Raw genomic sequence first — 22,694 nt, forward strand, 5'->3', positions numbered from 1 at the left:
ACATTTATATATGTTCCTGCTTCCGATGCCCTGTGCAGCAGGAACTCATATAAACGTTCCTGACTTCAGGGGCTTTAGATGTGTGCAGGACCGCTGCAATGTGAGGGGTCCTGCACACTGTCATTAACCCCTCAAGTACTGACCAAAAATACCAAATGTAAACCCAGTCACATATTTGGCAGGTTTTTTTTTTTTAGAAGTACAAGAGTCAACCATTTTTTCTAAAATAAAAGAAATAGCAAAGATGTAGAAGGGTTTTTTTAAAACTTTTTTTGGCAGGGTATAAACTGTGCCTTTGTATCTCTCTTACCACTGCAATAGGCAGAATTGTATATTTCATTTTGACAAATAACAAGTTTAAGGCAATTGTGTTAGTCAGCATTTTATATCTTTACAGTTCCTTCCTCGGGAGTATGACTGTCGATATGCTGTTAATGAATGTGACATCACAGAGCATTGCACTGGGGACTCAGGCCAGGTGACTTAATGTTACTTCTTTGCTACCAACTATATAGTTTTCAACGTAAGTACTGGGACTGATGTTAAAGGGCCAACGTTTACAGGTCCTTTTAATTTTAATACATTTTCAAACTGCTTTATAGTAAGTTTTGTTCCCCCCCACTTTTTTGTAAAGTTAATTCATCCCAATATGTTGACAATCCCATATTTTGTATTCATAGTGTCCACCTAATCTTCGTAAGCAAGATGGATATGCCTGTGATTCAAATCAGGTAATTCAAACAATAACCTGCTATCTTACATAAAGTAATCCTTATATCGGAACCAACATTTTTAGAAATTTATTGGGACAGCTTTAAAAATGATCCTAGGACAAGTTGGACATAAACTTTTCAGAATACTTTATCCAGCAAGTTCACACACAACATTTCACTGTATTTTTTGTTTCTTTTGCTTTATTGGCCCACCTCAGTTTGTAATTTGCAGAGTGGGTATTTCCTTGATATCAAGAGGGAAACCAGAAAGCTGTGATTACCATCCTCGTAACAGAATGGCAGTGGCCCATTAAAAAAAAAAAAGGCTAAACGTTGTACAACTCTTTAACATTTTAACTTTAAACTGAAGAACAAAAACACCGTGGGAGAAATTTATCAAGTGCTTTGTGCCTACTTTTAGGTGAATAATTGGATTTTTCCCATTTTTGGTCTAAGTTCTATTTATTAACTATTTCTCGACAGGCGAACATTTTTTAGATGTGACTTTTCCTTAAATTTGTCTGTTTTTTTTTTTAACTTTATTTTAATCTTTTTCCTTATCCAACATCAAGAAAAACAAACCAATACAAAAATTTCAAAACATACTCTACAATTGCCTATTATTTAATTAAAACAATATTCCATTTTTATTTATGAACCTTGGACCCCTACATCAATAGCAATTAAACAAGTTGTTCTATCATCTGAAGAGTGGCAGCAATTCACAGCAAACATAATCTTAAAAATAATGAGAATTAACAGTGTGTATTAGAAAATCACATGACATTTCATAACTACACAATTATCAACTGGGCACACCTTAAAGTCATATTAATCATTGTAATATTAAACTGGAAAACAAAGGATTTAGGTTTGATCCTACGGCTAGGTTCACATCACAATTTTGCAATCCGTCTCACTGTATCTGTTTTGGAATACATACAGAAAAACAAGGTCAATTACGTTTTTGTGTACATTACAAAATGTAAAAAAAAGTTTTGGTCCATGTTTTTGAAAAATGTAAATCAATGGAAAAGAGATGAAAACATATGGCGTACAACAGCATCCGATTTTTTTTTTAATTAAACGGATACATTAAATGGATAGCAAAATCGTGATGGGAATCTAGCCTAAGATTACAGTCCCACCAGTCACAGCTTTCTGCTTCCCTTCCCTTTTCCATGCCTTTCTGACTATTCTTTGGGCTCTCCAATGCACTCTCCTCTGAAATACATTAGTGTAGCAAAACAATTACCTGATCCTTCTGTTATTCTAGGGCCGATGTTACAATGGTGAATGCAAGACAAGAGACAATCAGTGCAAACACATCTGGGGACAAAGTAAGTTAAATTGTATAATACTTCTTTTTTGTTATAGTGACCATGGTCAAAGCTGCTTTAGGCTATGTTCACACTACGTAAAAAACACGGGGCCATATTTTATAACAACGGCCGTTTTTTTGCGTAGTGTGAACCCGGCCTAAGGGTGCGTTCCCGCTGCGAGTTCTCAGCGAAATCTCACTGCGAATATGCAAATGCCGGCCGCCTTAACCCCCCCACCGCCCTGAGAATACTGTACCTGATCCACGCTTCGGCTGCATATGAGGCTCCCGCCTCCCCATTGTTCCCGCTGCGGCAGTCACTGATTGGCTGGGCGGGACCTCCAGGAGCCGGGAACCTCAGATGCAGCAGAGCATGGATCAGGTACAGTATGCTCAGGGCGGTGGGGGGTTAAGGGGGCCGGCATTTACATACTTGGAGTGGGATGACAATCCTGCTGCCAGTATGTCATTTAATTAAAAATGACAGGGAAGGTATCCGCAGCGGATTTTGCTGCGAGCTTGCAGCATGAAATCCGCTGCAGATAAGATACGTGTGAACGCACCCTAAATGTCAGCAGCCTGCAAGCACTTTTTGCAGACTAAAGTGAAGCAGTAGGCAAAAGAGTTTTAATCAGTCGCTCCAGTACTAAGATATAAACTTTAGAAGCTTTTTGAAAGCTAGGAGATCTGTCTCCTAATTTATATAAAACTTCTAAAGCTTATATCTCAGTGTTGGAGTGACAGATTGGTATAAGAGTGATGTAAGAAGACCTATTGTACACACCCTTTATTTTAATCAGCAGAAAGCTTCTCACAGGTCCACTTTAACTACAAATTGAACTTGACTTCAGAAAGTGTTTTTTTATCATTTATCCATTCATGGTAGAATTTTTTTTGTGTGTGGCTTTAATGGTACAGTCATATTGCAGGTTTGATCAGCAAATTGCTTAACAGAGTTGATGAAACCAAATAAAAATGCAAAATAGCAATTAATTTTTTACAATATTTGCATATAGTAAATGAGCGGTCCAGCATGGTTATATCCCCATACAATCTCCATCCAATACAAATCAAAGTCTTAAAGGGGTTGTGCAGGGAGCATACAATGGCTGGAGCCTTCTAGTTTCTGGAGTTCACCTCCAGAAATTCCAAGCCTTTCTAAACATCATGTTTGGGGGAAACCACAACAACATTGCCTATGTTGCTACAGCCAGTATCCCTCTTATATGTCGTATTATCATAGTAGGGGGCTTCCTTCAAGATACAGTAATTGCTACCCAGTTACTTCATCTCTAGCCACTCTTTACTGTTCAGTCCCACAATAACCATGCTGATCTGCAAAAGTAGCTAACAAGCTTTCTAGTTTTCAAAGATTTCATGTCCTACATAAAAGACTTCATAGAGTCATTAAGGCATCTTCTCCTATAGCCAAGATCTAGTCATGTGGATGGTTCCTGACACAATGACCAAATGCTAGCCATAGTTACTAGATTCTGAAGAAGGGTGATTGATCCAGAGATTTATTCTGCTTGCCACAGAAAGGAATCTTTTTTTTTTTTTTTTATTAAGGAGAAGAAAACTAGCATTTCGGACAGTTAGCGTTATGACTTGGAGACTGGTAGATACTTTTCCCCTTTATTACAGTATTAGCATAGTTTGCTTAATAGACATCTGATTTATCTTCACATTTACAGAAGCTGCGGGCTCAGATAAGTATTGCTATGAGAGGCTGAATACAGAAGGCACAGAGAAAGGGAATTGTGGGAAGGATGGAGACAGCTGGATTCAGTGCAGCAAACAGTAAGTTAAAAAAGAATGTCTAAAGTAATGATTTCAAAATCTTACAAGTTAGCACAGTACGTACAGTACAGTAAGCTGAAATACGTACATGACGTCATTGCTGTGGCACACAGATGTCAGAGCCCACAAGAGTGCTGGCACCTAATTCGCAAAAACTGAAGGGGAAGCTGTCTTGTTGAACATGGTTTCTTGTCTGTCGTCATCATGTTTAGATCAGAGCTGGACAGATTGATTTTGTTGGGAAAAGATTCAGATTAATTAGCATTTTATTCATTGAAATCTGTGCTAATTCAATGCATAGGAATCCAGTGGCAGCACAGTGAATGACAACCTTCCCTGTATGGCTGTCAAGGGCCAGGCCACCTACTTGACTCATAAACAGAGAATGAGCAGACCTTTAAATAAATAAAACCAAAGTTGTACTGAACTTATATAATGTTAAACATATGACCATATGACCATTATCAATTTGTTAATGATAGAGAGAAGGTATCTGTAGGAGTAACTAGGCCCTATTGCAGATATGTAATAAGTTGGCCAGCTGGTCCTGGGTTGAACACTACATGTGTTGAGAGGATGGGTCTATTTGGATATAGAAATTGCAATATATTAAAATAAGAAAGCAAAGTAGAAAAAATAAAGAAATGATTGTCCATCTTGATAGTTATAATGCTACAATTTAGCGTTGCCACAACGCTGTATCCTTTGCCACAGATGCCATCTGGTTTGATATTTAAATATTTTTCCAGCAGATCATTCAACTTTCTTAACTCTATATATACTTATTTTTTCCCCACAACTGTCAACTGACTTGGCTCCTGACTTGTAAAATTCCCCTTTAGTACTGTATCAGCAATGGTTCAAGTCTATGTTTAAATAATATGATATCACTGTTACATATATTAATGTAGTAAATCTTTTTCTGTTTTAATAGTGATGTGTTCTGTGGTTTCTTACTTTGTGCAAATGTATCTAAGATTCCTCGCATTGGTAAATTAGCCGGTGACATACCTCCATCATACATCTATTACCAAGGCAGAGTGATGGACTGCAGGTATGCTCTCAGATTACAGACTTTCAGTGTTTTTCTACTCTCTGCTTTTGTGCTATTTTTTCTTTTTTAAATCTCATTTTTCTTAAAACTTTTCATCTTTAGAACAATTCAAACAGCATACAAAATCCATATACATTGCAGAAGAACACAAGAGCAAACATTGCTATACAGTGTCCCGAAAAACACAATAATCTTCAGTAGACATATTTGCAATGTACAAATATCTCCCACCCCTTAACACCCTCCCACCCATACACTGTACACCCACTGGGGGGCGGGGGAATAACATCACCTGTGTATCTATACAGCCAACCCACAGCCATCACTATCATTTTTGCCAATATCGGTAAAACGTCACCCCCCCCCTGCCCTTTTCCTTTTTTGAAATACCAAATATGCTCAAAATGTTTTATTAGGGGGATGGCATTACAACACTCCGGCATAGACGGGGGAGGGGGGGGGCTTACAGATTGGCAGTTTCTATGCTTTTCAGCCTAGCATAGAACAGACTTTTTATAATGAGCAGTTCATCAAATATGTTATGTTTAGGAGGTTAGGAGTACCCCGGAATATTGCTACATAGGGGATAAAGGAAAGCTTGCTCATAATTTTCTTTTCAAGGAGTTCAAAAACTCCAGACCAAAATGTGTCTCTATGTTTACAATGGGGGCAGTCAGCATTTTCTTTTATTTTCATTTTGTAGAGGAGGAGAGGTGAAAAATTTCTTATATGAAAAATTCTAAATTGGGTTAATTTGTGGGCTTCACCTAACGCTACCTTAATCATATTACTTATAATGCTATCCCAATTAGCCTCCTCAATCAGTCCCCAGTCCCTCTCCCATTTGGATTAGCTCCCTCTACTTTCATCATGGGATTTGTTTAACATGATTACATTTAATTATAAATGATAAACTATTTCTCATCATACCCATTTCCTACAGGGTGTGCATTACTATACTGTGATAAGATATCCGTTTTAATGGACTTCTCTGCAGCCTGAACCAACTGTAAATAATAATAAAATGTTTCCCTTCCAAACAGAACTCACTAGACAAATCATTAAATGCCTGTATTTTACCACTGTGAAATAGTTGCAAAACACCATCCCATTCGTTACTAATCCAAAACTGTTTGTTACACATTTTCCCAAATTCACGAACATTAGTATTAAGTAACCCTCCACCTTACACCTCCTCCTAACTCCCCTCCATCATCTGGCAAATTGTTTAATCAGAAGTGTTACTGATTCTACTAATTCAGATATATTAGATTTTTTTGTCCTTTTACTTGTATGAAGTACCTATAGAAAAAAAAAACACAGTTGTGTCCTTCACCATACATGATAGTTGTGCTGCCAGACAATACACTCTTAACAATTGGCAGAGAGCATCCACCCTTTTTCCTATGTGCACTAATGTGCTATATTAAAGACAAACCTGTTTCCTCTCCCAAATCATTCCCTCCCAATAACACCTTAATTTTTTTTATATACTTATTACCCAGCAGGACCCAGGGGCGCTGATTTGAATATTTGAAAATACCTTTAACACTTTGTCATAGATCATGCGCCCAGGAATAAAATTTTTCTGCTTTGGGCCCATAAAATTTGTTATTAGCTCAGCTAACTTCCTAGCCATTATTTTTGCAAAACTTAATATCTGTATTAAGCTATGATATGGGCTGGTATACGCTCATATCTGTGGAATCTTTATCTTTCTTTTTGATCAGAATAATTTGGGCTTCCCTCGTGGATTGTGGCAAGCTCCCCTGATCACAGGATGCATTGAGAACCTCTAGCATGGGTAGGACAACATTTGAAAAACACCTATAGACTTAAAAGGGTAATCCATCCCCTCCCAGGGAGGAATTCCCCAAGAAAGCATCAATTTCCCTCTTAAACACTTTAATCTCAGAGCTATATAGTTTAACAAACTAATCTAAAAACTCCTGTACTATTCCCTCCTTGTCATGAACAAAATGACCCTCACACCTCTTGATCACTGTGATATCTTACCTATTCAGTTGCTCCTTCAGTATATTAGCTGCATCTAAATGGCTAATTAGCCGGGTGCGGCGATCATCTGCGTTAGCTAATATCCGCTGTCCCCGGCTGCTGATAGCGGCAGGGAGCCGTGCGCTGCAGAGAGGGCCCGCGCTGTAAAGCCTCTCTGCCTCCCCCTTACAGCGGCAGGGCAAGCATACTTGTCTTGAGTCATTAAGGGGTTAAAGCACAAAATGACGATTGAGTCGGTTTTCATAGATTTTTGTGATGCACAACATTAGTGAAACAAGAAACCTACAAGTAAACAAGTAAAAAAAACTCTGAACGAGTAGTTATCAGCCATATTCCCCTTTCCTCTAGTGCTAGGTAGCAAACATCACATGCCTCTTATCTCATCAGCTTCCTGTTTTTCCCCTCCCTGTTTTTGAAGGGATTGTGTTTCACATGCTGGGCAGCACATTGTGCAGTGTCAGAGCTGTTTGTATGTAAAAATAGAGAGTACTTACAACTCTACCTTACACCTTGTAATTGTTGGTCATAGAGGCAGCTGTAAGAGGGAAGCAGCCTTGTCCTTTACATTGGTAATCACTCCCACAGAAAGCCCTACCAAACTGCTACACAGAGCTAGTCAACACAGTAAACATAAAAAATAATTACTTACGTGTCTTTCATAAGTTTAGAAAAACTCTTTTTAATCATAGTATACCGACAATACAGCCTCACTAAAATTTCTAAATGCTGATTTCAAATTCTAATACAAGATTATTTAGTCTAAGCGTGGACATGTAATTTTTACCATTTGTTTTTTTGTCCTACTATTAGTTTACACTTGTTTTAGGAAACAATGTTAATTATGTATTTCCATAATGACATATGTTATAAAGGAGATAACATCTGCAACCATTTGTGTGTTATACAGTGGTGCTCATATACTTTTGGATGATGAGACTGACATGGGCTATGTGGAAGATGGAACACCATGTGGCCCATCAATGATGTGCTTAGACAGGAAGTGCCTACCTATTTCATCACTGAACATTAGCAATTGCCCAATGGGTTCTAATGGGAAAGTCTGCTCTGGGCATGGGGTAAGAACAGTATAATAGAAGTATTTGTTAAATAGTAGTATATTGTTAAACCTGCTTTTAAAGTTTTGTTGAAATTGATTTAAAGACACCTGGTTTAATGTGTGTGTGTTTAAGTGCTCGAAATGTGTATAATGAACAATACAATACAGTGCGATTCCTGAGGTCATAGCATGGGGACCTGTTTCTATTACGTTACGCTATTACAAGTAGTGATGCCTGGTCGGCGGCTGATGATTCTAGGTCTGGGCCTAAAGAAACAGCCAATTGTTATCAACCACATCTGCTGAAAGTGTATTCCGCAGCAGTTATGGAGTATGTGAACGGACCCTTAATGTCCTTTTACACAACACAATATTGCTGCTTTCCCCCCTTTCTGTCTCTGGAGGAATTGTGTTTCACGTGGCAGCAGATTGTGCAGTGTCAGTGGCAGACCTGTTTGTATGTAAAAATAAAGGGTACCATACACCATGTAATTGTGGGTAAAAGAGCTGTAAATGTAAGCAAATTTGCTTAGGATCTGCTTCAGATCTGCTGCTGATCAGCTGCTGAAAATCCACAGCAAATCTGAAATATGTGAATGGACATTTAATAAATTTACCGCAGGGGCGCACACCAGGGAGAAGGTGCAGATTCGTCCCTTCTCCCTGGCGTAGCAGGTGTGGGAGGGCAGGGCCTCCTCCTGCGCCTCGTTTAACATGATTTACGCCTGCTCGCAGGTGCTGGATGTAGGTGTAGATTTGTTGCGCCAGGGCACAGCCAGCCGGATTCACTTAGAGGCGTGCACTGGTCTTGATAAATCTCCCCAAGAGTCCTTTTACACAGGCCGATGATCGGCCAGGAGCGTCGCTAAAAATGCTCCTGAAGCCAATAATTGGCCTGTGTAAAAGTGACAGCAATCAGCCAAAGAGGTGGCAAACGTCCAATTATTGGCTGTTCGCATCTTTTAAACCTGCTTTAAAATGAATCTTTACACTCCCCGGGTCTGAGTCCAGGAAAGGAGGGACATTCTGCTGTACAGGAGAGTGATATATAGCCACTTTATTTCCTATGTTGTTAAGGGCCTAAGTTTACAGAGCACCTTAGAAACTTGCCTTTTACGGACCAGGGAGAAAGGCTATTGTCCCTGTAACATTACCTAGGAATATTATCCCAGTTTAACTAATGATGAGAATTTGCTGTCACTTCACACTTTATAAGGTTTTTTTCTGTGTGGACATCATTGTCTTCTTTTTTTTAAGGTTTGCAGCAATGAAGCCACATGTATATGCAGTTCCACGTGGGCTGGAACTGACTGCAGTATATATGACCCAAAGAAGGAGCCTACTGTTAGGAAGGATGAAGGACCAAAGGGTTTGTGTCATTTTGTTGTTAATGGAGTTAATAAGTATACACAGTCTCTCATGCAAAGGAAATTTATTTCTTATAAAATGTATGTCACATGTAGTTTGGCTGATTTCATTGCTATATAATAATATTATAACACATAAAGGTCTTGCTTTCAGGGATCTGAGACATTTTGATTGACATCAGAGAAAGTATAGGAGGAGAGTTGTATATTACAAATGGGTTTAACACAGAAAGGATTGTGCAGACTGCTTCACAGCAGCATATAAACTGTATGATAATATTTCTATAGCCGTTTATGTCTTGTAGGTACTGTACAAGAGAGGATATTATATTGCTATTTAATACTAAATAACTTCATGCAGCAAAATATTCTGTAAACCTTGTATGTTAAAGCAACCTATACTACGGTATTGTAGATCACTTTTGTCTGCTTCCTTTTGGCCCCTTCTTCCCAACATTGGCCAATACTTAGATTCACCAAATGTGAAGCACATTTTTAGAAGAGTTTGTGAAGTATGTTTGTCTGATGACAATGTAGAATATGCAAAATGTAGAATATGCAAGAGAGTTGGGTATTCCCTGCTCAAAGATCCACAGCATATTCTATAAACACCTGGTAGATACGAGTCCCACTTCTGGAACAGGAACTTATTTTGAGGTCGAGGACCCTTTGGTCCCATCCAACCTTGTTGCGGTAACTAAAGGTGGCAGGGATTATGAAGACAGTCGACCTGACTGTTTATACAGTTTACATAACAGAAGTATGTGTAAAGAGCACAGCACTGCGAGCCACGCTGCTTAAGTAGAAGAGGAGGAGGCTGAAAATAACAATTAATTGCACCTCTTTCCCCCCTACTGTCACCTACAACTGACACCATCATAAAGAAGCAGAGGCTCCACAGCATGATCTCTTGTTTAGTAGTATTTGACTAGATAAATGAAGGATAGCGAATATATGGTATGTTAAAACTAGAGAACTAGAGTCAACTGCTTGAGAAAGGCTTTCTTGTAATTGGAGGCCAAAAAGGCATTGCAGCATTTACATTTTTATTAAATTTTTCATGCCTTTTACTGGATTGAGGCCATGGTTTTTTTTTTGCGGTAGCACTTTATGAAGTGTTAACTTAAAGCGACTTTGTACCCGCAATCTGCCCCCCCAAACCGCTTGTACCTTCTGATAATAGTTCTTAATCCAAGATCTGTCCTGGGGTCCTAAAAAAGAACTTTTAAACTAGTAGCCCTGTGTCAAATTTGCGTGGCCTAGAGTGCCTATGCCCTAGGCTTGCACCGCCTCTCCGTCCCTCCTCCCCACCCTCTTCATCATTAGGAATGCCCCTGGGCAGAACCTCTCCTATTTATCACCTGTCTGAACAATGCACAAGTGCCTTAACAATCCAGCCCATGTGCAGTGTTCACACAGGTGATGAGTAGGAGAAAACCTGCCTGGGGCATTCCTAATGATGAGGAGGGAGGGAAGGGATGGAAGGGGCGGAGAGGTGGTGCATGCCTAATGTACAGACACTCTAGGCCACGGCAGTGTGACACAGGGCTGCAAGTTTAAAAGTTGTTTTTTAGGATAATAACTGCATCACCTGAAGGTACAAGCAGTTTGGGGAGGCAGATTGTGGGTACAGAGTCGCTTTAAGCTTGCCATCTATTTTTTTGGCACCTGCTCTGAACATCCAAGAGGATTTTTTGTTTCACTCTGGTCCTTAGAGGGATAGTTGTACTGGATATGCTACTCCTAATGGTCATTGTGGATGTTCCTTGGTGAAGCAGCGGTGCATAAGACAGGATATACATGATAGAGTTGTGCTTATTCACACTGCACAACCTAGTCAGGTGAGTGCATTTTGTGGTGGAGCACTTTTCTTGTAGGAAAGTGTATACTGGCGATAATACACTAGGAAAGGCCCCTCTCCCCCTCCGTTTCTTCTTCTATTTTGGGATTAAGGAATTTAAGGAATTTGCAATTTTTTCCTGTTTTTTGCATATTAAATTTATTTAGTGACATAATACATAGTGCAGAATAAATATTGATATAATTTTATAGCTCAGGCCTTAAAAAGTTGTTTATGACAAACATGTATAGTTTTTTTTATTTTTATATAGTTTTAAGGTGGGTTCACACGTAATGCATCTGCAGCAGATTTCACGCTGCAAGCTCACAGCGAAATCCGTTGTGAATCCCTTACTGTCATTCTGAATAGGATTACATTAGGAATACTCGCAGCGGAATTTTAATCCCGCTGTGACCATGTTAACACCGGCTCCCTTAATCCGCGGTGGCCCGTTGTATACATTGCCAGGTCCACCCTCCAGCTTGCTTTGGGGGCACCCAGTATCCTGACATCTCGCTCAGTCAATAAGTGTGCTGCCCCACTGCAGCCACTGATTGGCTGAGCGGTATGTCAAGGAACCTGGGGCCCCCGGAGTGGGCCATCGCAGGTTAAAGGGGCTAGCGTTTACATACTCGCAGCAAGATGAAAATTCAGCTGCAAGTATGTAATCCTATTCAGAATGACAGGGATTTGCAGAGGATTTCCCTGCGAACACACAGCATGAAATCCACTCTGGAGCAGTTACATGTGAACCCACCTGTATATAACAATTCATTTTGTATTAAGAATAAGTATTATTTTGTCTTTTGGGGGAGGATGGGTTGAATTTCCTATTGATTTTATTTAACTCTTTTTTTTCTATTTTTTTTGTTCTACTAGTGTATAGTGATTTCCTGATCTCTGTTAAAATACACTGCACTGCTACTGTAGTGCAGTGTGTTGTGCCCGTCAGCATAAGGCTCACAGGCAATCTATACAACTCTGCTTCCAGCACAGATGTATAGAGGCATATACATGGCAGGCCCCCCAGCTGCCATGGAAACTGTTTGGCGGCCAGTGATCACGTAACTAGACTGCCGATGGGGGTAAGGGACACCTCCACATATGTTACATGCCGTGGTCATGTTTCATTGCAATATATTGCAGGTTACACTAGTCAGAGCAGAGGTTTCTCCACTTTGGGTAGTTACAGCGGAAGCCCGACTGTCATACTAACGGCTAATCTCTTGCAATCCCTGTCATAAAAAGATGTGTGGGTCGTAATAACGTCCATTAGTAACTGTTGAAAAAAGGCGTATTGGCGGTCATTAAAGGATTGAAAAAGAAATACTACACCATCTTGCTGTAATGCATGTAAAGTTAAAAAAAATATATATGTATAATTTGTCTACAGATCCAATGCAGACCTATGTGTCTTCATAGTAACAGACAAAAAGCAAACTCTGTGTTTTTATGGTTTTACAGGCATACTTTCTTCTATTTTTCTCCTACTTTTGCTGTCTACATTTTCTGAGTGAGGCTACTTTCACATTTGAAAAGTAGCCTATGTTCAGGGTATAGATCGGCATACCAGTAGAATGGTATGCCGGCATATATGGTGGTATAATTGTGCTGGGTCCACTCAGTTCAGTAGACTGAACACAGTCTACTATATATAGGTCTGTCAAGGTGCAGGATATATTTGTTAACGAGTTCATTTTTGAAGTTTATGTTTTAGAAGTAGCAGACTAGTGCAATGATAAGGATGCTAGCATCCTTTGTTAGGGGCTAGTTAATTGGGTAAGAATATCTCCAAAATGGCAGGTTTTGTTGGGTGCTGCCCAAAGTTATCCAAAAAAGGACAACAGTTGAACCTCCATGGTTTACTGATTAAGGACAGAAGCTATAAGGGCCGATTCTTCAGAAGAGTTAAGGGCCTTTCACATAGCCAATAATTAGCCAGGAGTATTGCTAGAAATGCTCCTGCGGCCGATAATCGACCCGTGTAAAAGTGTCAACGATCAGCCGAGGAGTGGGAAAATGCTCTATCCTCCAAAATTATTTTCAGCCAGAGGAGGCAGGGTCTGAAAATTCAGCCGGAGAACAAGAAGAAAAGAGGATGCCGTCTGACAGGCAGTGCAGAAAGTATGCATGCACTTCTTATGATTGTCTGGAATTTGACAGCATCGATATATGTATATCTGTGCTGTTAGTTTCCATGGCTGCACGAACAATACAGGGATCGTTTGTGTGGTCTGGCTGCCTGACTTGACGTGCCATGTAAAGGAACTGCAAAAGCTGATCAGGGCTCATTTGTGGACAGCCGTGGCCAACAGGTCTGTAACTGTAAAAGGACCTTTACTGTAACAAAAAAGAAATATTTTCTAGGATAAAGTGGTGTCAGGAAATACAGAGCATTACATCTTGCAGTATTAGGGGCTGCATTGTCACATATTGGTTAGAGTGCTCTTTCCACTGCTTAAGGTACCTACAAGGGTCATCAGAACTGGACCATAAAGCAGTGAAAGAAGGTGGATTAGTTGGATGAATTACATTTTCATATAAATGCAAGGGCATTCCTTATCTGCGTACCAAGATACACTCTGTGAAAAAGACAGGCTGGAGGAGTCAGTGTGAGGCCTTGAGTAAGGTCCTGTATTGGGAAGTCTTCAGTCCTGGCATTTATGTGGATGTTACTTTGACACCACCCATCCAAACGTTGTAGTCCAGGTACATCACTTTGTAGCAAAATGTATTACCTAATGACAGTGGCCCCTATCAGCTAGATAATGTACCATCTCACACTGAAAATCTGTTCAGGAATAGTTTGAAGAACATTACAAAGTATTCAAGCAGTTGACTTGGCCCTTTTATTTCTCATTTCCCTATTTTAATTATATCTGTGGGATGTGCTAGAAAAGCCACTTCACACCATGGAAACCCCACTTAACAGGCTGATCCGCTGTACAGTTAGCCTAGCATAATATATTGTCTACACGGCAGCTAAAGACCTTTCCCCATGGTATGCTGCATTTAAATTGAGCAGCATGTACAGGTTAAAGGACAACTCCGGCGAAAATTTTTTTTGGCCTTTTTAACACACATTACAAAGTTATATAACTTTGTAATGTGGTTAAATACCCGGTCTGGCCCCCTTTCCCCACTTTCCGACCCCCGACCCCCCACCCCGGAAGTTAAAGAATGTATACATTACCTATTACGGTCGTCACAGTCCTCTTCTCTGGTGTTGGGTGACGTCAGAGCTGGGGGGCGGTCCGGGTCTTCTTCCTCTTCGGCGTCTTCATTGAGAGTGAATGGGAGAGAAAAGGCTGCTGGTGCACATGCGCACCAGCAGCCTTTTCATTGGCTGGAGCGCATCACATGGCTTCCAGCTTGCTCAGCCCTGATTGGCTGAGCTTGCTGGAAGCCATGTGATGCGCTCCAGCCAATGAAAAGGCTGCCGGTGCGCAAGCGCACTGGCAGCCTTTTCTCTCTCATGGACCCGGAAGCAAGAGACATCGCTGGATGGCGGACGCAGGTGACGGTGAGGCGGACGTCGGGCGAATGGAGTGGCGATAGTCAACGGAGGGATGGTGAGTATGGTGTCTGTGTGTGTCTGTGTTTTTTTTTTTTTTTGGGGGGGGGGGGGGGTCCCGCCGGAGTTGTCCTTTAAAGATCCATATTAAAGATTGTTTGGTGAAAATTAGGGATGAGCGAAGCACGATTTGGTTCATCTGAACCCAAACACTTTGCATTTGATTACTGGTGGCTGAGGAAGTCATTGGCAGCCGCCCCAGGAAGTCCTGGAAAACATGGATACAGCCTATGGCAGTATCCAACTCTAGTGTACATAAATTCCCTGGTATTGCCATCAATGTTTATGGGTATATAAAATATCTTATTTCAACTCTTTAACTATTGTGTCAGTGCAAAATATGGGGAAAAAAATGTCAGTAGCAGATAAAAGCCTATGGTAGTGAAAGCGTAAGGGGTTTCAGCCTGTAAAGTGCAGTTCTACAGTAACTACATGATAATTAAATGCTGTTTTTGTTTTATTGCATGTTTATAGTCACATGAAGTCTGAATATCCCAGTGTAACTACATTTTTTTCCTCAGTATACTTGAGATATGAGCTAATTGGAAAAATGTGTAGAACTAGAAAATACAGTTACTTATTTGCAAAAACAGCACCACACCAGGTTGTGTGTGGTATTACAATTAAGCTTAATTAAAGGGGTTATCCAGCGCTAAAAAAACATGGCCACTTTCTTCCAGAGACAGCCCCACTCTTGTCTCCAGCTTGGCCGGGGTTTTGCTTCTCAGTTCCATTGAAGTAAATGGAGCTTAATTGCAAAACGCATCTGAACTGGAGACAAGAGTCGTGTTGTCTCTGAAAGAAAGTGGCCATCTTTTTGTAGCACTTGTAACCCATTTAACTTCAATGGAACCGAGCTTCAAAACTACACCCAAACCAAAAACAAGTTGATGCTCTGTCTGGAAGAAAGTGGTCATGTTTTTATAAGCCTGGACAGCCCCTTTAAGAAATAATTTACCTTTCCCCAAGCTTGCCTTCAAGTGTTAGGAAATTCCATTTGCTGCTTATTTTACCTTATAGATGAACACCACTTTCCCTCCATGGCTAAAGCCAATATCCTATGTGATGCAGGCTGCAGTCACACAGGCCCTGGAACCAGGGAAGGTCCATCGTTTCATCTGCCATATACAAGGACATCAGTGTTGTCTTTTTTTTTAATAGAATAAAGTAGAGAAAAAAAATGTGGATTTTTTTTTTTAATGAAATCACAATAGCAAGCAGTCTTGCAATATACACTCTTTAATTTTTAAAGTGTCACTGTTGTTATGGCTTTCAAAATCTAAATCAATCTTATTTTTTATGGGGCCCCTGCCATTGACGTGTGGCTCAATGCACATTTTATACTAGTAGGATTAATAGGGGTCTGGGTCTTCCTAATTTAACTAAATACTATTAGTGTGTCATTGCATAGAAATATTGCTCGCCCTTGTTGGTTGGCAGTTGAGCAACATGCCTGCTCGACCATTCCTATAGATCTGCTACCCTGACTTACTATACGCAAGTGTCCGACCATCCTATGCCCACTCCTTTCTTCAACTTTGGCCATACGGATCAAATCTTATATCCGTTTGAGCTTGAGTGTCTGACCACACACACCAGCTGCTCCCTTCTCCTCTAATCCGTAATTTACCCCAGGTATTTATTCTGCTGCTTTTAAGTGGTGGACTGATAAAGGCCTTTACGGAATTAGAAACCTTTTTTTACAGACACGGCATTAGCCCTTGTGATTATTTTTATTACTATTTATGAATTACCTGATACTGAGAATTTTAGGTATAATCAGATAACACACTTTTATCCTTATTGAAGGAGCGGTCTAAAGATATCACTGTTAATACCTATTTGGAACAATTATGTATTAATTCACCTCTAGGGAAACATGTATTATCTGTACTATAATGCCCATCTGGAAAGCTGAGCTATATGTCCTATTGGAAACGAGACATGCCTGTTTCCTTTTCAACTTGAGAATGACAAGACATAGCTACTAACTAGAGATGAGCGAACCTGCTGGATTTCTGGTTCGTACGAACCAGAAATCTCGGCATCTGACTCCCGATGTCTGCCGGCTCCGTGCAGCGGGTGGATACAGCGTAAGGAACGCCTAGAAAACTGGGATACAGCCTATGGCATAGGCTGTGTCCCAGTTTTCCAGGCATTCCTTAGGCTGTATCCACCCGCTGCACGGAGCCGGCAGAGAGCGGGAGTCAGATGCCGAGATTTCTGGTTCGTACGAACCAGAAATCCGGCAGGTTCGCTAATCTCTACTATTAACATGGCTAAAATCTGTAATAATACAGCATTGGTTGAAGCAAACTACAAGGTCTTGTTACGATAGTACCTTGTCCCATCACAGATTGCTAAAATGGACCCAATTTCTCCCTTATGTTTTAGGAATTGTGGAGTGGAGGGAAATATGTTTCTTATATGGCTGGCTTGTCCAAAGGTGGAAAAGTTTTGGAGGCAAATCTTTAACATGTTGTTTTCAATGACGCAATGTAATGTGTGTGTTTCTCCATCCCATGGTACTTTAAATGGGAAAATCCCAGGGTTACCTAAGACAACCAAACAATTTGCATACTTCCTGTTCCTTGCTGCTAAAATTGTAATTGCTTCCTTTTGGAAAAAGGTGGTAATTCCTTTGGAGCTGGTGAAAGCTAAACTTAATTGGATAATGGTCAATGATCGGCTTCATTCTATGTCAGAAAGGAGAAATTCTAAAAAGGTGTGGCAGCCAAAAATGTCATATTTGTCCTCTTCCACGTAAAGCAGGAGGGGGTTTTTACTATCTCTTTGTAAATATCTGTCAAGGAGGAGGAATTTCTCCACCCCACCACCACCACCACCTTCCCTTTGTTTTTCTTTCTCTTCTCTCTCTTTTTTTTCTCTCTTTTCTCTTTTTCTTTATTTCACTTCGGCTCCACTATTACTGGACCTGGAGGTTCTTGTTGTTCAGTTGTTAGTAGGTGATATCGGCTACTGGTAGAATTATTTGTGATGCTATGTTAAGTTGTTTAATTTTATTAATGAATGTCTAATTATCCAACAAAACTTTATTTTATGATATGTTTATACACTTGTTCTGATTGGACTAATGTTGTCAGCCTGGTTTAATGGCACAGTTGATTTATGTAGTGCTTCATCTGGTTACTTGAAAAAACTAATTAAGCTTTTTGAAAAACAAAATTTAATCAACAGGGGATGGGATATAAATAATGTTTGCAATTTAAATTTTTTAGTTATTATGCTTTATAACAAAGCTATGCTTACTTGTATCCAGGTCCAGTCTAATGAAGGCTGCTTTTTAGTCTTGCTCTCGTTAAAGGAAAAAGACCCAGAAGTCCCAGTCATCTGCATGCTCACAGAGAAGCCAGTCATTTAATTGATGTACACATTGAGCTGTTAAACTGTACTTCCTGTGTTTAGCCTCTTTTTCAAACATTGCAAGGCTAAAAAGCTGCCTTCAGGAGACTGGACCTTGATACAAGTAAGTAAAGTTTTGTTTCAAAGTATGATAACTAGAGATGAGGGAGTAGTGAAATATTCGACTTTTGAGAATTTGAATTGAGTAGGCACCGAGATTCGACTATTGGAATGAATACTCAATCCCATTATAGTCTATGGGAAAAAAATTCTCGGCACTTGGAAATCCAAATTCGACCACTTGGAGGTCACCAAGTCCCCCATGAAACCTCCCTAAACGATGCCAACACCTCCGGAATGACACTGTGACATCAGGGGGAGCATGCCTGGGTGCACCCAACACCCCAAAATCGCAGTATAATGCCACTGTCCGCAGTTGCGAATGAAAAATATTTGCAAATGCTTTACGAACGTTTACGGCAATGTTCACACATTTCCTTAGTATTTCTTGCGCAGTGTTACATACATGATTCCAATGTGCGTCCATAGAGCGTCATGTGATTCGTGCATATCATTATGCTGTACGAACGCTAGGCCGCAGCAGAGCAGAGATTGGCCCACTGGGTATCACGTGTCTTTAGCTGGGCAACTGGCTCACTAGGTATCACGTGCCTTTTACTGGGCAACTGGTACACTGGGTATCACGGGCCTTTTACTGAGTAACTGGCACACTAGGTATCACGTGCCTCTACTGGGCAACTGGCACACTGGGTATCACATGCCTTTTACTGGGCAACTGGCACACTGGGTATCACGTGCCTTTTACTGGGTAACTGGCACACTAGTGGGTATCATGTGCCTTTTACTGGGTAACTGGCACAATAGGTATAACGTTAACGTGCCCTTAGTGGGCTAAACCAGGGACACTACAAGTCACTTGTACACACAGGGTACTGGAATGAATACAGCTGCTAATGCTGCTGCTGCTGCAATCTATTTCTTAGCACTGAGAAGTGCTTTGGATGCAGAGATTACTTTTTCGCTGGATATTAGCCCTGAAAAGGACTTTTGGGTTCAGTAGTAAGCTTGCCTAGCCAAAATGCTATTAAAACCTATCTCTCCCTGCTCAAGGAACTCTCCCTGAGTAGGTTGAAAGCGCATCTGCGGTCAAGAGGCGGAAGGCTTGTATTTAGGATTCGAGGTCATGTGGTTCAGCCATCAATGAGGGTATACGCCGTTTTCGCACTGCGTGCGTACTCCCAGGGTCCCTCACAGCCTCCCTGCATGGTGATTGCATTAAAAAAAGCGGCAAGTGTGATGGGAGGGCTTTCGAATGTTTGCCGCGTATTCGACACACTACTCGATTGTATTCGAATCTTTCAAATACCGCAATATTCGATCGAATACCTACTAGATTGAATCGTATTCGCTCATCTCTAATGATAACTGAAAAAAAAATTATCGATTGGCTGAGCACAGTTATGCTCAGCCAGTCTCGGCTGAGCAGCCGATGACGCGGCAGAGGGGGGCCGACATTCAGGACGGTCGGAGGGATTCGGCCCGGCCGGCCGAAGATGACTTCAATGACTGAAGATTGGAGACGAGTCGGCACATGACAGGTATGTATAGCGCACCACACTTCCGGGTACACGGGTGGGGGTGGTGGGACACAGGGAAGGGGGCCGTTCACAGACATAACATACATTACAAAGTTGTATAACTTTGTAATGTGTGTTATTCTGTGAATAATTCTTTACCGCCGCACTACCCCTTTAAGGCTATGTGGTTACATTGGCAGGTTCATTGTTTTGGAACAGTAACACTTCTTCCTTTTAGAAATGTCAGTAATAGTTGGGGGTCCTAGTATAAACTGTGAATCAGTGCTCAGTGTTTTAATGTACACTGCTGGGATTAGAATACAGAGGTATTGTAATCCCTGGGTGATATTGTACTTAACTGCAAAATCATATATTAAAGTAGCACTCCTCGATTGATTGATTGATTGATTGATTGATTGATTGATTGATTTAGTGCAGCAAAGGCTTTTATAAGAAAATAATGTGGTGGTCCTTGTGTATTCCATGTATATTTCTTTAGTGTTCCCATTGTGCTTGCTGCTCAGTGCAAGACTCATATGTAATACTGTCTTAATACAATTTACCAAATGTTTTAGTGACAGATGATTTATTGTCCTAATACTTCATTTATAAAATCATATATAATATATTATAATATTTTTGAAGTATTATTGTTTTATCATAAAAAAGATTTCAAACTCTATTTCATGCTTGGTTCTTATGCGTTCATATTTAGGCCTTGTCCACATAATGCAGATTTGAAGCAGATTTTGTAACTAAAATTCAGACAGAAAGAATCTTTCCTTGTAAGATTCCTCGTTTCGCCTAAACATTTAAAAAAAGAACTGCTCTATGTGATCAATGCCTGAAAGATCGCAGAGTTTTTTTTATATCTACAACTAATGCAGCGCGTAAGTGTTCTCATAAGATATTAGGATTCTCTGTTCATAATTGCAGGATTTAGAGTTGTTTTATATTCGTGCAAGATTGACTGATTTCTTGAAAATAATCTACCTTTTCCCTTTCAAACAGTGAGCATGGCCACTAACAGACTAATAGGTGCAGTGGCAGGGACCATTCTGGCTCTGGGGGTGATATTTGGAGGAACAGGGTGGGGAATAGAGTAAGCATTTCTTCCAAGTTTCATGTCTGGTGCCTAGTGTGTGAGGTAAAAGTATACCGTGTGTCTGAGCCTTATGTGTACTTGTCCCATTGGCTTTGTGTCATGTGGTGATGACCGTACTAGTCATGTGATTTGACCGTGTCCATGTCGTGTGATTTGCTCATGCAGTGTTGACCCTCTCCTGTCTGGGACAATGTGGGGCATAATATCAATTTTATATCCTTGTTCCCAAACCCCAATCAAAACTGGATGTGTCTATTTTTTTGTTGTCTAAAATTGTCTATGGTAGGAACAATGACTCTTTTCTTAACAACTTCCACTGTAAAATGCAACCTTTAAAATTATTCATATATTTCTTTATGTAAAACTGTTTGCAGTAACATATTTTATAGATCCATTAGTGTTAGTAACACAGTTGTTACCAACAAGTAAAGTTATATGATTACTATGGTAAACAAGTAAACTCCAGGCCAGTTTCATGGTAACTTCTTACTGTATAATAGCAATCTACACATCTTGGTTAATCTCACAGTGCCTGAAATTCTATAGGTACCTTAACTGGGTTTTGCCCCATCACCGTTTATAAAGAGAGTATGCTTAGTTATATAATATTATATACAGTAACTGTATATAACCCTAAAGTGAAATTCTAAGGTAATTTACCCTCATAAGTTGTGTTACATGGTAAACCTTAAAGTGGACCTTTCAGCATTTGACCAGGAGTAAAAATTAGCTCATGACTAGATAAAACTTTTGATAGGATATATGGCTAACCTGAGCTTTTGCCATGCTTAGACAGGCCCCTTACATTTTAGCCTCATTTGCAAAGACTTTTAATATCCCTTTAAATTGGATGTACTGTATAGGGCTTTCAGTTGATGTCTTGTCAATAGGCTAGGTCAGTGATGTAAAAGGCTGAAGGGGGTCCAAAGGTTTCTACTATATTTGTGTAGTTTGCATTACTTCCTAGAAAACATCATTTACATCACAGACAGTTTTGTTGATACAGTCAGTGACAGAATTCTGCCTACAAGGGGTATTCTAGCTCTATAGTGCATTTCATCCTGGGGGTGAGGAATGGAAGAAAAGCTATACTTACCTCCATACAACTCCTGTATGGTTTTGTCCAGTCTGCCTATCTCTCGTCTTCCTGCTCTGAGATGAGCACTGCGGTGCAGGAGCCAATGGCTCAGCCAATCACTATCAGCTGCGATGTCCTGTCTTGGCCAGTGATTTGCTGAGGTGGCAGATCATGCTCCTGAGCGCTTGTCTTGTAAGCAGAAAGTAGAGAGAACATCAGGGGATCGGCTACATGCCTCCGCAGCATAGTAATCTTTACTGTAGGTCCAGGATACCCCTTTAAGCTGCCCATGAAGTTAAATTATTTGGTGAAAGGTTGCCTACATATATTATCTGTTTAATTCGATCAGAATTTTTCTTTTGCTTCATTGAGATTTAAGACAGCTGCATATATTCACTTTCCCATAGAAATAATATTCATGTTTGGATGAGAAGCACAGTATATACACATTAAACAGGCCCTGAACTGTTTTCATTGAAATTCAGCATCAGTGATAACCAGAATCACATCTAGTTCTGGCCTCAAGCTCTACACTTGTACTGATTTAGGCTGTGTTCACACACCTCAAAATGATGTCCGCCTTCATTAGATGGCCCCCATTTGTAACGACAAATAACAGAAACTTTTTTTTATAACAACAGCTGGTTTTCCTATGGTAATCCAATAAAGAATGGCTGTAACTTTGTGTGAACATACCCTAACAGTGTACATAAACAAGGCTGGTATACTGTGCCTAAGTGTACTAAAACAGTCTTTTATTCTGTTATATATTAGTTGTGTGGCAATGACCTCATGTAATTTGTATATG

The 22,694-nt window shown here is 40.2% G+C and overlaps 1 protein-coding gene across 4 annotated transcripts in view; it reads left to right on the top strand.

Annotated features, from left to right (window-relative positions):
* The window catches only part of ADAM23 (ADAM metallopeptidase domain 23), a 141,022-nt gene that overhangs the window by 98,898 nt on the left and 19,430 nt on the right, over positions 1 to 22,694 (top strand). For all 4 annotated transcript variants that reach the window (XM_069983436.1, XM_069983438.1, XM_069983437.1 and 1 more), the window contains exons 18-24: positions 398 to 478; positions 681 to 731; positions 1,990 to 2,053; positions 3,729 to 3,834; positions 4,769 to 4,888; positions 7,812 to 7,980; positions 9,219 to 9,330. In XM_069983436.1, coding sequence (XP_069839537.1) covers positions 398 to 478; positions 681 to 731; positions 1,990 to 2,053; positions 3,729 to 3,834; positions 4,769 to 4,888; positions 7,812 to 7,980; positions 9,219 to 9,330 — 703 coding nt within the window. The remainder of the gene's footprint in view (positions 1 to 397; positions 479 to 680; positions 732 to 1,989; positions 2,054 to 3,728; positions 3,835 to 4,768; positions 4,889 to 7,811; positions 7,981 to 9,218; positions 9,331 to 22,694) is intronic.

This window comes from Dendropsophus ebraccatus, chromosome 9, assembly GCF_027789765.1.
Source record: "Dendropsophus ebraccatus isolate aDenEbr1 chromosome 9, aDenEbr1.pat, whole genome shotgun sequence".
Lineage (NCBI taxonomy): Eukaryota > Metazoa > Chordata > Amphibia > Anura > Hylidae > Dendropsophus > Dendropsophus ebraccatus.